Source organism: Fistularia commersonii, chromosome 7, assembly GCF_037954325.1.
Source record: "Fistularia commersonii isolate RoL2024-O1a breed Wild chromosome 7, RoL_Fcom_v1.0, whole genome shotgun sequence".
Lineage (NCBI taxonomy): Eukaryota > Metazoa > Chordata > Actinopteri > Syngnathiformes > Fistulariidae > Fistularia > Fistularia commersonii.
In genome coordinates this window covers 5118042-5135445 of record NC_141290.1, presented here as the reverse complement: position 1 = coordinate 5135445, position 17404 = coordinate 5118042, and the positions used below count along the sequence as shown (strand labels likewise).

At 47.6% G+C, this 17404-nt stretch overlaps 1 protein-coding gene across 9 annotated transcripts in view; it reads right to left on the bottom strand.

Annotated features, from left to right (window-relative positions):
• Window positions 1-3825: 3825 nt before the first annotated feature.
• Window positions 3826-17404, bottom strand: part of LOC147232438 (suppressor of tumorigenicity 7 protein homolog) — a 32754-nt gene continuing 19175 nt past the window's right edge. For 6 of the 9 annotated variants that reach the window (XM_086149281.1, XM_086149279.1, XM_086149280.1 and 3 more), the window contains 14 exons: window positions 14791-14873; window positions 13418-13583; window positions 12829-12883; window positions 11781-11896; window positions 11520-11595; window positions 9800-9954; window positions 9119-9216; window positions 8725-8854; window positions 7357-7429; window positions 6488-6590; window positions 5703-5853; window positions 5421-5513; window positions 4788-4930; window positions 3827-4131 (listed from right to left, as the gene is read on the bottom strand). In XM_086149281.1, the coding sequence (XP_086005407.1) occupies window positions 4036-4131; window positions 4788-4930; window positions 5421-5513; window positions 5703-5853; window positions 6488-6590; window positions 7357-7429; window positions 8725-8854; window positions 9119-9216; window positions 9800-9954; window positions 11520-11595; window positions 11781-11896; window positions 12829-12883; window positions 13418-13583; window positions 14791-14873 (1538 nt within the window). In that variant the 3' untranslated portion in view covers window positions 3827-4035. Of the gene's footprint in view, window positions 4132-4787; window positions 4931-5420; window positions 5514-5702; window positions 5854-6487; window positions 6591-7356; window positions 7430-8724; window positions 8855-9118; window positions 9217-9799; window positions 9955-11519; window positions 11596-11780; window positions 11897-12828; window positions 12884-13417; window positions 13584-14790; window positions 14874-17404 lie in introns of all 9 variants that reach the window. The other 3 variants (XM_086149276.1, XM_086149278.1, XM_086149277.1) reach the window with 3 other exon arrangements.

Genomic DNA, 17404 nt, shown 5'->3' with positions numbered 1-17404 from the left:
GGCCTTGGATTCCACTCTGGACCCTCAGCAGCGCGTCAGACTTACATTTCTGGAATGGATTTAAAATAAACCAAGTCACAAGCGCAGCTGTTCATCATCACTTCCACCCTGATTCACCTCCGTCCTCCATCTTTACATCATGGCAGAAAAAAAATCACTTCCAAATTCAAGTTCTTGTCACTTACTCCTCTTTGACCCATCAACATGCAGGATTAACTGTTGTTGGCAGGTGAGCGAATGCCAGAAGGGTTTGTCTGCACCTGTTGCTATGGTAGCAGCCAAATTGGGAGTTCTGACAATGATCAGGCTGTTTCTTTAACCAATGTGATCAATAAAACTCCTTTGTTAAAAAAAAGTTGCCTCATTTTTTTTTTACTTACCTGGGTTGCCAGGTTGGTGAGTAAATCAGTATTATTGGCTGATTACAATCTTTGTTAAATTTTAGCGCATAATTCAGGCTTAATAAGCCCTTGATTGTAATCAGGTTGCCAGGTTGGTGATTAAATCAGCAATCCTGCTCTGATGACAATCTTTGCTAAGTTTTAGCGCATAATTCAGGCTTAATAAGCCCTTGATTGTAATCAGGTTGCCAGGTTGGCGATTAAATCAGCAATCCTGCTCTGATTACAATCTTTGCTAAATTTTAGCGCATAATTCAGGCTTAATAAGCCCTTGATTGTAATCAGGTTGCCAGGTTGGTGATTAAATCAGCAATCCTGCTCTGATGACAATCTTTGCTAAGTTTTAGCGCATAATTCAGGCTTAATAAGCCCTTGATTGTAATCAGGTTGCCAGGTTGGCGATTAAATCAGCAATCCTGCTCTGATTACAATCTTTGCTAAATTTTAGCGCATAATTCAGGCTTAATAAGCCCTTGATTGTAATCAGGTTGCCAGGTTGGCGATTAAATCAGCAATCCTGCTCTGATGACAATCTTTGCTAAGTTTTAGCGCATAATTCAGGCTTAATAAACCCTTGATTGTAATCAGGTTGCCAGGTTGGCGATTAAATCAGCAATCCTGCTCTGATTACAATCTTTGCTAAATTTTAGCGCATAATTCAGGCTTAATAAGCCCTTGATTGTAATCAGGTTGCCAGGTTGGCGATTAAATCAGCAATCCTGCTCTGATGACAATCTTTGCTAAGTTTTAGCGCATAATTCAGGCTTAATAAACCCTTGATTGTAATCAGGTTGCCAGGTTGGCGATTAAATCAGCAATCCTGCTCTGATTACAATCTTTGCTACATTTTAGCGCATAATTCAGGCTTAATAAGCCCTTGATTGTAATCAGGTTGCCAGGTTGGCGATTAAATCAGCAATCTTGCTCTGATTACAATCTTTGCTACATTTTAGCGCATAATTCAGGCCTAATAAGCCCTTGATTGTAATCAGGTTGCCAGGTTGGTGAGTAAATCAGTACTGGTAGGTTGGTTTATTGACTTCAGCATTACCTGGCCTCTGAGAACAGTTTTTTGGCAGGTTGATTTATGATGAGTCATAGCTTCGAGCATAAATAATGATTAACAATTGGCTACTTCCAAATTTCAACAACTTTATTGTTCCCAAAGACGTCAACTTCTTTCTTCTCTTCCTTTGGGCTGCTTCCTTCAGGGGTCGCCACAGCCAATCACCTGCCTCCATCCAACTCTCCTCACTGATTTTCCTCTTGACCTCCTTCAAGCTCATTGTCCTTTTACCAAGATCCTCACCCACCCTCCTCTGACTTATCTTCAAAACATTTAACCCGTGGCTTCCCTCTGATGGACTTGTTCCTGATCCTCTCCATCCTCGCTACCAAAGAGGAACCTCATCTTCATCTCCGCTGCGTCATCCCGACACTGTCCTCCCCACGTTATGACTTGCTTGCATGCATCTCTCCAGCCGCCTCTGCTGCGCTGGACTCAATTTTCTTCCTGAAAATGAAGTCACGGGTTAAATTTTTTGGGCATCAGTTGACTTTCAAGGACCAATTTAGGAATCTGACTGATGTCTGTGCCTGTGCACCCAACAGCAGTTTAGACTACCCACCCCTTTTTGGGTCCCTAGAGGGGCTGCTAGAGAGCACTCCAGTTGGGGACTCTCTTTTCCTACTAGGGGACTTCCAACACTCACATGGGTGGCGACAGCAAAACCTGGAAAGGCGTGATTTGGACGATCTGAACCGGAGCGGTAACTGGACTTCCAGAGGGAGCCGACAGGCACTGACAGGCCAAGCACCATGCAGAGGTGGTGGTTGCCAAGGCAAAAACTCAGGCATGTGAGGAGTTCGGTGAGGCCATGGGGAAAGACTTTCAGAAGGCGCCAAGGAGACACTAGTTCAACATCTGGGGGCCATCAACACTGTGTACAGTGGCGATGGCGACTTGCTGAACTTGACTCAGGACATTTTGGATGTCAGGAAGGATTCCAAAGTCTCCTCAGTCCCAACAACACTCCTTCCAATGTGAAGGCAGAGTCAGGGGTCTCATTTTTCTAGGGCTGAATTTACAGAGGAAGTCAGAAAGCTCCTTGGAGATCCCCTCTGGGTTCCTAAAGGCTCTGGATGTGGTGGGGAGGTCCTGGCTGACACGCCTCTGCAGCAGGCAGGGCGGCGGTCTACCAGTGCCTCGACTGGTAGACCAGTGTGGTGGAGGGTGTGCTCCAACTGCAGGGGGATCACACTCAACCTCCCAGAAAAAGTCAACTCGGGGATGCTGGCGAGGAGGGTCCGATGGGTCAGGAGGAGCAGAGGACCAGCATTACACCTTTGGCAGGGTTCTTGAGGGCACATGGGAGTTTGCCCAACAAGTCTACATGTGTTTTGCAGGTGGACCTGGAGATGGCATTTCACTGTGTCCCGCAGGGAGTCCTTTGGGAGGTTGTCCAGGAGTATGGCGAACCCAAGTCCGTAATACAGGCTGTTTGGTCCTTGTATGCTCGGTGTCAGAGCATTGCCGATTGTAAGGTGGACTCGTATCAGGAGAGGGTTGGACTCCACCAGGGCTGCCCTTTGTTACCGATTCCATTCATAACGTTTATGAACAGAATTTCTAGTTGCAGTCAGGGTGTTGAGGGGATCTGGTTTGGTGCCCTCAGGGTTGGATCTTTGCTTTTTGGTTGATGTGGTTCTGTTGGCTTCACTGGACCATGAATCCTAGCTCTTGCTGGAGTGGTTCTCATCCAAATGCGAAGCTGCTGGAATGAAGACCTCCCAATCTAAGACCAAGGCTCTCAGCCAGAAAGGGCTGGAGTGCCCACTCCGGGTCGGGGAGGAGGTCCTGCCTCAAGCATTTTGGGGTCTTGGGTCATGACCGCAAGAACAAGGTCGTGGATCCAAATGTCTAAAATGAGCTTTCTTTGCAGGGCATCCGAACTCTCCCTCAGAGAGAGAGTGAGGAGTTTGGCCATCCTGGAGGGGCTCAGATTGGGGTCTCTGGTGGCTCGGGCATCTGGTCAGGACGCCTCCCTGATGAGGTGCTCCAGGCATGTCCAACCAGGGAGGAGGCCCCAGGGAAGACCCAGGACACGCTGGAGGGACAATGTCGACCGCTGTCACCCGATCCTGGATAAGCGTGAGGAAATCGATGGATTGATGTCATTTACTTTGGAAGTCGGGGGAGTGAAGGTCATGGAAGCTGATTGGTGGAGGATCAGGAAGTGCCAGGAAGCTCCAGGAGAGTCTGTCATGGCGACGCTGTTTCTCTCGACACTACCACAATGAAAACGGCATGGGGGGGGAGGCTGGCGTGCAGCGATACACAAAAAGTCCTTTATTGTATTTTTTTCCCCTCCAAAGACGGCGACCGATCACCTCGTTTTGTACAACAAAAGAACAGATTTAAATTACCGCCCCCTCCCACCCCCCCAAAAAAAAGCAAACATATCAAATAAAGTCAAAACAGATTTTTCCATCAGTTTGCCTTTTTTTCTTCAGTCCGTTCACTTTGACACCAAAGCCCGTCCACCGCGGAGCTCCGGGTCCCGATGTCCCCCGCGGGGACGGAGGGGGGGGTCCTGCTCCCCGGGGTCCCGGTCCTGGGTCCGGTGGGCGGCGGTCATATGCGTGTGAGCTGGTGCCAGAAGCTGGACGGCAGGATGCTCTCCACCTTCTCCATGATGAAGTTCAGGGGGGCGAACAGCGTGCTGAGGAACTGAGAGCAGAGGGAAGGGCGGTCAGGAAACGCAACGCTGAGCTCTGCTGCCCTCTAGAGGCCAAAGGTAGAAACACACTCTGACAGGAGAAGAGATGATTCTCCGTGTTGCAAAAAGACAACGTCTTAACCGTACATCTGGGAAATGTAGTTTTATGATGTAATCTTCAGCCAATAATCCATCCATATATTGACTGAACACCCATGTAGGCGAGGTGGAGGCGTGTCAGGCTGGGATGCCATAACACACACACACACACACACACACACACACACACACACTAATGAATAGGTTTGTGTCTCCTAAGCAAATCTTCCTGGCCAGAACTTCCTTGCCTTCCGCGGGTTAGCTTAGCACAATGAATGGCTGCCTATTGGAAGTGTTAGCCTGCCTGCCTTGAGTAGTTGGTCTCATGTCGCACCACCAGGATGTAAAGCGAGATCCCAGGGCTGGAAGCACTTTCCTGACACTCTACAATGGCACTATCAGTAATAATTATAAGAGGAGAAATAATCAAGCAGTCAATATATTGATTGATGACTGGCCACAATTATTTTGAAAGGGGTTTAAGAAAACATTGAAAAAGGCATTTTGCTTAAAGTGAAGCTGCTGTGTGTGTGAGAGAGTCTGCGTGTGTGTGTGCGTGCAAACTCACAGCTTTAGCAAACACTCCCATGAGCTCAGGAAACTGGTGTGTGAGCAGAGCCAACATGGCGGTGAAGGAGCAGAGGCCGGCGGTGAAGAGGATGAAGAACGGCAGCTCCTTCTTGGGGTAGACTGACACCTCGTGGAACACTGCTTCCATGTCAGACACGCACGTACACACACACACACGCACACACACACACACACACACACACACACACACACAATATTAATTGAGGATGCAATATGTGCATCGACCTTCAACCAGATGGCTGGTGGTCACTGATCGAATCTCTGATCGATAGATCACTGATCAGATAGTGACGATAAGGTGAACGCACACACACCTAACAGGAGTGTGTCAGAGCCGCTGAAGTGAACACACCAACACACGCAGCGGTTGAAGGTCAAAGGTCAAACAGGAAGTGCCCAGAGGGGCCATGGGTCGAGCTTAAAGGCCCGCGCAGATTGTCAAGTCTCGTCGCCTTTTTCTGGACACTTCCTGGTTTGTCACTGAAGTTGAAATGCTACTTCCCACTCAACTTCAAAGTTTTTTATTGATGACTAGATCATTGAGGGGTCAATCCTACCGTGTGTGTGTGTGTGTGTGTGTGTGTGTGTGTGTGTGTGGTGCATCTCTTACTGGGTAGCAGCTCTCTGTCTGCCGTCTCTGTGCAGATGGGGTAGGGGTAGAACAGGTGACCCTTCTCCAAGGGATAGGGGATCATTCTGAACGCTGCAAAACACACACACACACACACACACACACACACACACACACACACACACACACACACACACACACACAAAGCTGTGGACACTTTTCATGATCTGCAAGAGGCTGTAGGAACATCTGATGGCTCAGCCTGGAGGGTGTTTCTTCGTGTGTGTGTGTGTGTGTGTGTGTGTGTGTGTGTGTACTCACTGCCTTCCCAGGTGCAGTGCAGCAGGTTGAGTGCCCCCTCCACCCGCTTCCAGTGCTGCAGATGGAAGAAGGCGTAGGCGATGGCCTCGCTGTCACCCCTCTTCAGGATGTGCTCCGGAGGAAGGATCAGGCTCTTCATCTCCAGCAGATACTGAGAAGAACCGGGAGAACATATCTTAAATTAGATAACATAATCTTCCCATAACCTATGATCTTTAAATCAATTTTCCTATTTTTTTGATAAATAATTTTATTTTTTGATATACATTTTATTATATAAATTCCATGTTGTGTTATTTTATTTTATATAATTTTTACAGCAGCAGATTTTCACACCTGAACTGAATCAGATGGATTTATTTCACTCTTGTTTTCCCCGGTGAGTCGCTACTGCTTTAAAAACATGCAAGCTGTAAAAAAAATATATATATATATCTAAAATAAAATTAAAAATGAATTAGACATTTAAATTCCAAATCATATTACGTTTAAACATCTCGGGGAATTAAACACAAGTCTTAATTGAGATGAAAAAAATTAAGAGAGCAAAAAATGAAAGGATTGGATGAAAACAATTAAAAAAAAACCTGAAGTCCAATTACTGGGATACAAAAGTTTAATGATTAAAAAGGTGGAAGAAATATTTACTGATAAATCATTTTAATTCAGAACTAAAGGAGGAAGACCAGGGACGGCTGAAGATCCCTCTGGATGATCTCCAGCCTGGAGACCTCAGTGAACCTGCAGACGTTGGGGTTCACAGTTCAGGAGCTGATGGCGCTTACTTTGGGAACGTGGGGGTTGAACTCCACCGCTCTGTGGATTGCTTCTACTGCGTTCATCTCTGCTGTGCTCAGCCCTCGCCTGGATGCCGCCTCTGGAGAGAACCTACACACACACACACACACACACACACACAGTCAGCTCTCTTGCAACATGTCATAAATCCCTTACATCTTACGTGTTCTTAGCAAAGCAACAGGAAGGAGGGAGTCCCTTTCTTTTATCTGATTCTATGATGTGACGATGCGCTTAAACTTAAACTCCTCCAATAATATTCAACCTTAGAATAAAAATGAAGGTGTGACACAGGGGTGGCTTTGGGGTTCGGGGGCTCAGGATGCTTCCGGAAATACACCGGGACCCCTTGGACACCGTCCTGGGTCTGCTCTGCAGGTCTACAAGCGCTGCACCTGTTCGAAATCCAGACCCCGATAACTGGGAATTTCACAATTGTCTTCGGCCGTCCGCCGAGAAAACCCCGAGGTACGAGAGCCAATCGCATCGCAGGTTGGGGGCGGCGAGTATCACAACTGAGTAATGGCAGCAGAGCGTGACGTGAAAAGCCGGGCGTCGCCTGCTGTGACCGCAGGGCCCGGAGCTTCGTTCGAGCGACCTTGAGTCTTCAGATGTGACTCAAAGGTCCCTCCGCTACGAGTGGCCGTCGCGCCGGCTAATTGCCGGGGAGGTCGGCGAGGAGATTTCCCACCGGAGGCGTTTCTCGGCGCATTCGAGCGAACCCTGCGAAAACCTGCACCTCTGCTGGACCCTCACCGCCCCGGGGGAGATCTTCATCTCTGAAAGGCAGCGAGGATTGACCCGCCGCACCGACACCCACCCACCGCCATTGTAGCCGGGGAGAGGTGATACTCACTTGTCGGACACCGCCCTGGCTTTCAGCAGGGCTGCTGTGTAGCATATCGTGGCGGATTTGGGTAAGCTAATATCTGTGGAGACACAAAGGGACGCCGGCGGCGTTAGAGCGAGGTGGCGGTGGCGGCATTCAACTGTCACGAGATTAAATTTCAGGACTTCTTTGGTAATCTTTTTTTTCCCCAAACATTAAAAAAAATAAATAAATAATATATATATATATATATATATATATATATATATATATATATATATATATATATAGTCCCTCACAATATTGCAGTTCACCTTTCCCATTCTCACTGTATTGTGGATTTTTTAACTTTTATAGCGCATATTTTGCCTATACCATGGTATAAACCATGGTTTTGTGGAATAAATGTATTTTTATTTTTTTTGAACATTTATTAGAACAGGTTCCTTGACAGAGTCACACACATTCTTACAAAACCTCATGAGAAGATACACATTATACAATATTCTTTATAGGTCACTTATTTCCTCACTAGCAAGCAAAACATAAAAAAAAAACAAAAAAAAACATCTAGCTCAGTCAAATAGAGATAATATCTTCAACTCTAAATGTATCTTTATAAAGTAACAAGAGTTGCTGGCTAACAATCCTTTATTTTATTAGAACAGCTACGCCTACAAACCTAAATTTCAATGATTACAATGGTAAAATAAGCATTTTATGGATGACAACCAACCAGAGCATGGTGTTCTGTATACTGGGCTCTGATTGGCCCAGTGACAGAAGTGTCATTCTCTGAGTGACATCGATCGGCGATGGCTACTCCGAGGATGTTACTCCGGGGATGTTATGTTTGTGTGAAATATCTGTGGAAGTTTTTAATTTACTTCAACCCCCAATGTGACGCCCAAACCTCCTGCGCCTTCTAAGGTATCTGGAACTGAACCTAAGCGACGAAGGGAGACGCCAACCATCATAGGAAAGGTGCAACTTGACATGTTGAAACAAAGGAGAAGCATCCCTGCTGTCGGCTGCTGCGTCGCAGGTTTTTGTTTATCGCGGCTGGCACTGTAACATAACCCCGTCGATAAACGAGGGATTACAGTATATATGTTGCAAGAAATGGTATCAAAAGCAGGGCTCGCCGTCAATCTGCCGCGGATCAACGACCCGACGCGTTTTGGCACCACGGCTAATTAAAACAAACTGCCTTGTTAAATGAAAACGACCACGGGCACCTTTGCATTTATGGCTGAGAGACTGCTTTATTATCTAATAAACAGGCAGGTGACTTCGGATGGAAGCCTGATGTTTGCTTGTATGGAAGCATGTGTGTGTGCGTGTGTGCGTGTGTGCGTGTGTGTGTGTGTGTGGGTGCGCACACAGGCTGCTCACCGTCATACTTGGCCAGAACGGCCTGGACGTCGGCGTAGTTCTGGAGCTCCAGCAGTGACTCCAGCAGGTTCTCGTGGATGTTGAACATACTGAGGAGAGGGAACTCCTTCATTAACTGGAAAACACACAGCTGTTGTTACATGTAATACCAGGAGAGGGGGGGCGACACACACACACACACACACACACACGTTCGTTCTCGCACACATGCACACACACACACAGCTTTTAATTAGCAAACACAACTTTAGCATTCGAGTCAACGTGGTGTTCGGAGGTTTAAACTTTCATGCTGTTAGAAAATCAAACAGTGCGCGTGTGTGTGTGTGTGTGTGTGTGTGTGTGTGTGTGTGTGTGTGTGTGTGTGTGTGTGTGTGCGCGCAGCTGTACTTACATCTCTCATCATTTTGACTGCCTCTCTGGTTCGGCCGAGCTTCCTGGAGCACATGGCCAGTCTTCTCTTTATGTACACCAACACATTTGTGTCCCTTCCTGGTGGAGACAAGACAGACGTCAGTACCTGATCTGGTGTCAATACTGGATCAATGACCTAGAATCCAGGGCTCAGATCTTCTCTCCCAGGTGGATGCCTGAGTTGTTGTTATGAGTGGCTACCAAAACAAAGTACAACATCTTCCAAATATCTGGGTCTGGAGGTTCATGCCGGGACTTTCCTTCAGCGTCTTTGGAGGTCCGGCATTGGACGGTCGGGTCCGACCTCTGCCAGTGGACTACAATCATTGACAAATGATCCTTCATTGTGGATCGCATGGTTGGAAGCCTCAGGTTCAACCCAACTCAACGAGGAAGAAGAAGAAGCCCTTCCTCCTATTCATGACCCGCACTGGTTGTCCTGCACTCAAGGGTAGGGTGGAGGCGGGGCTAAACCCTGAAAATGCCGCCCGTCACTCACAGGGCCACATGTGGAAACATACGACTCTTCGCTCTCTTTGGACCTTCTTCCTTTGAGTTGGAAGCTCTTACTTCTGCCCAAAGCCCCTCACCACCCCTTATGGTTGGCGGTGAAGGATGAGGGTGGATGTACCTGTGGGTGTGTGGGTGGCGTTGGACTCACTGTGCTGCGCCTCGTACTGAGTGCCGTGGTGCTGCAGCTGCTGACTCCGGCGGTAGCAGCCCTCGCCGGCCTTCAGCGCCTGCTTGAACAAGCGCTCGGCCTCCATGATGGTGGTGGCTTCCTCTTCCGCCAGCAGGATGTAGGCTGTGGCACAGCTGCGGGTGGAGAGCACGTGTATGTCAAGTCGAGCATTTCCAGCTTGTTTGCGCATATTGATCACTCTGAAAGACAACAAAATGACTTCATTCTCCGCTGTCTTCTCATTAAAAGTCTATCTTCTCTCCTCGGGACATCCCCTACTCCCGACGCTCAGCCCTAAAATGTCTTTGGCAGATGGAGGCGCAAGGTGGGAAAAGGAGCACCAGCAGTTTTGTGCTCTGGCGCCAGATGCCTAAAAATAAAATGGTGCAGTCTTGGAGAACCAGAGATCTCCTTCATGAATGATGCAGAGACCTGGAGGGCAAACCAAGCAGTAGAACCATGACTCAGACACAGGAATAGAAGAAGGTCCAGGTTTGACCAACGGGAAAAGAAGGTCCAGGTCTTACAAATAGTAATAGAAGAAGGTTCATGTCTGAGAGATGGGAATAAAAGAAAGCCCATGAGATCGGGTCACCACAGCCAATCAACCTGCTTCTCTCACACCGAATGGTGTTCCTCTACACCTCCTTCATGGCAGCTCCAGCCTCAGTGTACTTCGACTCAGATCTTCACCGTCCATCCTCTGTCCATGTCCAAACCACAAACCATCTCAGTATAACATTATCTCCAGAATATCCAACGTGTGCTGACCCTCTGATGGACTCATTCCTGATCCTCTCCTTCCTCCACACTCTCAAAGAGGAAGCTCACATCTTCAACTCTGCTGCCTACAGCTCCGCCTCCTGCTTTCTCCTCACTGTCTTTAAACCAGATGACAAGCTGCAGGTACTTCTAGACGTCGGGGAATACAACTTCTGCTCCTCACTCTTTGCAACATGGAGACGGTGGCAAGGAAGACAAACAGTTAGTCCACAGGGTGTAACAAGCTGATCAAGCGAGCGCGGGTTGCCATGGAGCTCTCGTCCTCGGCGATACACGACGGCCGTAAGAGCTAACAGCGGGGGTTTTCCTGCAACCGCTTCAATCTGAGAAGGCACACGAACAGAACATCTTGACTGGTTCCTGAAGTTGCAACCAAACAACCTTACAAGAATTGTTGGTGGTCAGAGAACGGGTTGGACCATTTGTAAGGGTGGCGCCCCAACAAATGGTCCCATCCATCCTATAGGTGATGTGATTGGTTCAAAGCCCAAAATCGAAATTCCAACATGTCTGCCAAACCAGATGCAGAGGGATTAGCGTCTGTTGCAAAGCAACCATTGACAATGTATGGTTTTCAATGTGATGGGACACATCACACAAGCTGTTACCTCACCTTGCATCCCAGCAACGGCAGGCCTCGTAGCTTGAAATGCAAGTGTGACTTTCGCTACAAAATTGAATTCGCAATTGGACTTCTTGGTTCCCCGAAAGATCCCTGGCCTCCATCTGAGGGTCAGGTACCCGCAGAAGATATGGATCCACACGAAGGAAACATGTGACCCCCTACCCCGAAACGCTAAGAGGTGAAGGCTGACTGGCAACCTCAACACACACAATGTGTTTTCTAAGATTCCATCATCAGAAGATCTAAATAGTCACAGACAGAAGAAACAAAAGAAGGAGAGAGTGGACTTACTCTTCCAGCTCGAGGGCTTCATGTGCCGCTGAGATACGAGCTTGTGGGTTCCTCTCCCTCCAGGCCTTCTGCATGACTGAACGAACACACACACACACACACACACACACACACACAGTGTGTTAAAGTCATCTTAATCCAAATATGGTTGTTTCCTAGAAGGCTTTTTTTTCTTTTGTGATTTTGCTTAGTTTGGACCGGTTTCCATGGAGACGGCCGGCAGACATGTGAACTGCCGAGCTGCCTTGTGTCTGGTCTTACTGGCGTCGGCGGGTCGCATGTGGTCAGAGTCGCAGGTGAAGAAGGTCTGGTGGTCCTGCGCCGAGAGGTTCATGTCATAGTACGTCAGCGGCTCTCGACCTGTCACCCATGTGTACCTGGGTGCGCGCGCGCACACACACACACACACACACACACACGCATGCACAGAATCAGCATCCACAGGCAGAGGCACATAATTCAAGAAGAAAGAAGCTGCTATGGAAAACGACATCTTCTCACCTCCCAATTCATTCCAAATGGGATCCATTCATTGTTTTTTATTGGTCATTTCTGTTGCCATGGTTACACTGTAACCTTACCAAAACTAACTTGTACTTAACCATGTGGAGACACCTGATTTCATAAGTAGGTCATAACTACACTTCCCGTTGGAGAACAAGCTGTTCTTTAAGTTTTCATTACTATGGTTACTCAAAATTCCATAAAATGTCATACAGATATGGACAGTTTTAATTCTATATATAAATATACACACACACACACACGCACACAGTTTGGGATTTGAGGTGAAGCTGCAGGATGAGTACTCCAGATTCACTTCCTGTTAGGTCATATGTGTGCTGGGTCGGGGGTTGCCATGGTTACCCAGATGCGACCAAAAGCTGACCGACCAGGACAGTTTGTCATATTTGTAATCACACACCTGCATTTATGGATGATTTTTTTTCATGTGAGGGTTTTTATTGCCATGGTTGCTTGAAATATCAAATTTGGAGGGGAAAAAAATGGGCCTGAACTTTTTGTCTAAGCAGGTACGCCGCGGCAAAAAGGAAAGGAGAGCGAGGACTGAGGGCCATGAAGTGGGTGCCGCTCCCATCCCGGGGAGGACTCTAACGGCGGTGAGTGTTACAGTGGGTGGGATGACATAATCACGAGGATGCGGATTGACAGACTTGACAAAACCAAAGCTGAAGGAGTGATGGATGGAAGGAAGGGATGGAGGAGAGGAAGAGTAAGGAAAAAAAAAAAGCGTTTGAAGCCAGGGGAGCAGACGGGCGGGGGAAGGCTCCGCTGCCCCCTCACTCACCGGTTATACTCGGCGCCGCGGAACAGATTCAGCGGATTCCGCCAGACTTTGCATTCTGCAGGCAGGAAGGAGAGAGAGAGAGAAAGAAAGATGGGGTTAGCTGCGGCATTCTGGAGCCGGCAGACGGTGTCCCGCCGTGGATATTTGTCACAACAATCTGGACTCACGAACACAGTCGCCGAGGAGGCTTTGGAGTCGGAACAGGAAGTGAAAGGGTAAAGGGCATCGAAAACACTTGATTTGATTATAATTTGATCGATGAGTGGTTATTCCTTATTTGAAATGTACAAACGCTGCCAGAGGCGACGTGTTTGAAGTCAACTCGGTGCCTCTGTCACCATTTTGAATTCAGTCAATTAATCAAGTCACTTTTTTTTCTAATTTTTACATTTTTATTTTAATATATTCTATATTTTCTTTAATTTTTAATATTCTAATCCCCCCCCCCTGAATTTTCAGGATTCCTGTGACTATATCAAGAATTTTCTGTTTTTTTTTTATTTTTTTTTATGTTGTTTTGTTGTTCCAAACCATGTCTGATTGTCCCACGCTCCTCTCAGAAGTTCTCCCTCCCCTGGCTGCCACTCACCGGACACGCTCTGCCGGCTGGAATCGGCCTCGCCGCCGCCGCCGCCGCTGCCCGAGCTGCTGGGGGAGCTGCTGTCCACGCCGCCCAGTAGAGGGCGCAGGTGACTCACAGACACCTGCTCGATGAAGGAGGTCCCGTACTTCCTGAAGTACCACCACTCAAAGATCTAGGAGCGCGAGAGAGAGAGAGAGAGAGAGAGAGATGAAGCAGGGGGGCCGGATGGGAAAGAAAGAAGATGGAATGAGAGAGAGGGGAAGAAAGGAGAAAGAGAGGAAGGAAAGAAAGGGGGAAAAGAAGGAAGGAGGGGTGGAAGGAGAGGGAGAAGAAAGGCATGAAGGAAGGAAGGAAGGAAAAAGGGAGAGTGAGGGAGGGAAGGAAGGAGAAAGAGAAGGAAGGAAGAAGACGGGGTGGAAGGATGAAAGAAGGGAAAGAGGGAAGGAAAGTAGGGAGGAAGGGGAGGAGCAATGGAAGGGAGGAGGGAGAAAAGGGAGAGGGAAGGAAAGAGGGAGAGGAAGTAGAGATGGGGAAGACAGGAAGAATGAGGGAAGGAAGGGAGAGGGGTGAGGTAAGAAGGAGTGAGGAGGGGGAGGCCAACGAACAATGGAAGGAGAGAGATGAAGAGAGGGGAAAAGGAAGGAAGGGTGAAAGGAGAAAGAGAGGACAATGAGATACAAGCAGAGGGAACCACCTTCTCCATGAGGAGACGAGTTACACCTTCAATTACTTTGGGATCATCGGGAAATTTGAAAATGAGGTGAAAGCACAGGAGGGAAGGAGGCGGGGCTACGGGACCTGCCACTCAAAACCGCGGGAACCAATGAGGAAACGGCCAGTCCGGTTACAGACGGCATTCATTAATCACCTCGCCGCCTCTCAGACTTAGTTAGGAGAGGGGCTATTTTTAGAACGGGCATTAGCTAATGGCGTGTGCGTGTGTGTTTAAGTGTGTGTCTGAACCACTGGGAGAAGCTCTGCATGTCGGGACAGTAAAACAGAAACACACACACACACACACACACACACACACACGACATATTGCCATGGTGATGTCATAAAGAATGGAATTCCTCAAATTCATTATAAGTCTGCTATTGTTTTTGGAGCTTCTAAATGTTGCCGTTCATCTTTGTTAATGTTTGAGATGGATCTTTGTGACGTTCATGTAATCTGATTACATTTCAGATGAAAGTATTTACTAATGTCCCGGAGAAGAAGACTCTTCCTGTTTGCAAGCCCTGGCCGGAAATTTCGATCCCACGTCGGGGAGTTTTCATGTTATATTAAACCGCCGTCTTTGAAGCCCCTCCTCTTCCCAGGTTGCCGTGCCGACAGACATGCACGCGATCGGAAGATAGGAAAGGGAAACATCTCACCAATATGAGTCCTGATATGAGGGAGGAGGTGCCCGTCAGCGCCACGTAGAACTTGGGTGTGAGGGTGTTGAGAAACATGCTTACTGCAGAGAGAGAGCACACACACAGACACACACACACACACGCGCGCACACACACACACACAAACACACACACACGGACGCACACACAGACACATAGCATGTTACACAAAAGGATAGCCACCATTGGCGACCATTAAAACTGCAAACAAAAAGCGCCACCAGATTACCCAAAGATTTTCCACAATTCCAGATCAGTTGAAAAGCCAACATTTTCTTCAATCACCACAACAGAACGCCTGAAGACAAACCTGCTGCTCAGACGTGGCCCTGCACTACAGAGTGATGCATTCTGGGTAAAGACCCGAGGGGCTGGGCTTCACTCCGGGCTAATCAGCTCTATGATGTGATCTTTCGCCGCTGTGGTTACTCAAAACGTTACCTAAAGGGTTGCAGAGGCTGTTTTGCGCTTGTTTTCCACCTGAGATGTGCATCACCTCATGTGTGTCTGTCAGACTTCCTGTTTTGCTGTTGTTTTCTTGCAAAAAAAGCCCCTCTGAAAGTTTCGAGTGAATTTCATCGCAACGTTTTTGCTGGTTATAATGGTAAACGGGCTCTTCTAGCATAACCCTTTCATCACCTTCACACTGGATTGCGTTCAGCTGTTCACACACCAATGAATGGCAGAGCTGTCACGGAGGGCACAAACCAGTACATCGGGAGCAACTGGGGGAGGGAGTTCAACGTCTTTCCCAAGGACACTTTGGTATGGCTGTAGAAGCCAGAGTTCGAAATGTCTGAATGCTTGTATGTCTCTATATGACATGTGAATCGTTGTATGTCTATCTGGGACATGTGAATGAGATTTGAATGAATGTGAATTGCTAATAAGTGAGTGAATGGCTGTACGTCCCACTGGACGTGTGGATGAGAAGGTGAATTATTGCACGTCTCTATATGATGTGTAAATGAGAGTGGATGGGTGTATTTCTTTATATAATGTTTGAATGAGTGAGTGAATGATCGTATGTCCCTATATGTTGTGTGAATGAGAGGGTGAGTGTTGCATGACCATGACGTGTGAATGGTTGCATGTTTATATGACAATTGAATTAAGTAAACAATGGTTGTATGTCTCTATATGACGTGAACGAGTGAGTGAACGATTGTAAACTTTATGTCACCCACTGACAGCTAGCATAGTTTCCAGAGTCCAGAAGAAACAGTATAAATAATCAATTCATGAATGACTGGAATTCAACTTCATATGTATAGAAGAATAGTCAAGCCGCACACGTGTGGCAGTGATGCTAATAGCAACAGCAATAAAAGCCTGATGGTGGGAGTGCTCTCATGTTAAGTTGCCAGGAGTCATGGAGAAGACTGGACACAAAGGCTTCTCTCAGACGAGACACACACACACACACACACACACTTAATGCTGGCGTTTAAACTAAGTGCAGCTGGATAGCTCTTGGTGGCTGAGAGGTGGAGGCTCTCGTTCCCAGAAAAAAGGGCCTTTCAGCTGAGTCTGCGGGGGGAAAAGGGACCAGCAGCTGCTGTCCAGACCAAGCTGAGAGGACCTGGAGGAGGAGGAGGAGGGAGCGGCTCGGGGAGAGGAGGTGCCGCAGTTACTGCTGGAATCGGAAAATGTGACCCTTCATCTGCAACAGCGGGTGACCACGTCGATGGATGTCTGAGCCCCCGGGGAGATGGAACCAGGAGGAGGGGGGATGACGGTGCGGCGCCCGTCCTGCGTATTGGTCTCCGGGAGAGAAGGTGAGAAGGTATCTCCTACACGGTGGCGGGTTCAAGCTGAATCAGAGGAAGTCACAATTGGTGGGGCGTTGCAAATGTCAGTGGAGACGACTGGAGACGTGACCTTTACAGGACTGTCTTGTTTGCGAGTGTGTGTGGGAAGGAGGTTTGATTTGACCATTATATAACACACACGTGTTCTCCGTCTTCCGCCACGGTCCGAAAGCAGTCAGCAGGCTGACTGGAGAAACTGTCAGTAGGTTTGAATGAGAGGGCGAATGGTCGGATGTGACCCGGTGACTGACCCGTGACCTGTCCAGGTTAAGCCTCGCCCCCCACTGGCAGCTGGAATTGTCTCTGGAAGGCAGGAACATCTTTCCAGTATTGAAGATAAAATCAATTTTTTCACAACCCATGAGATCAGTCATTTAGAACTGGGAGTCAAATTAATCCAAAAAGACCCAGTCAGCCGCCGCTTGTGTAGAACCCACCCACCTCTTTTTTTCCTATGCTCATATAATTATAAAATAAAAATATAATATTTCAATGCAGCTTCTTATTTTACTACAACGGCATCCTACGTATTTATTCAAATTTGAAAAAAAGACTTTACATCAGATACAAGGCCAGATGGCAAAACACGACCTGGAAATAATCTGAGAAACCAGGTGAAATCTGCTAAAATCTGAATACATCTAAATAAATACATAGAAATGAAGTGATATAAACTACACAAATATCTGAAGCTGGTTCCTAACCAGAGAGAGAAACCAAAAAAAATTAAATCTGCAAATGCCTGGAGAGTGATAGGAGGAAAAATGACAAGGAGTAATAAG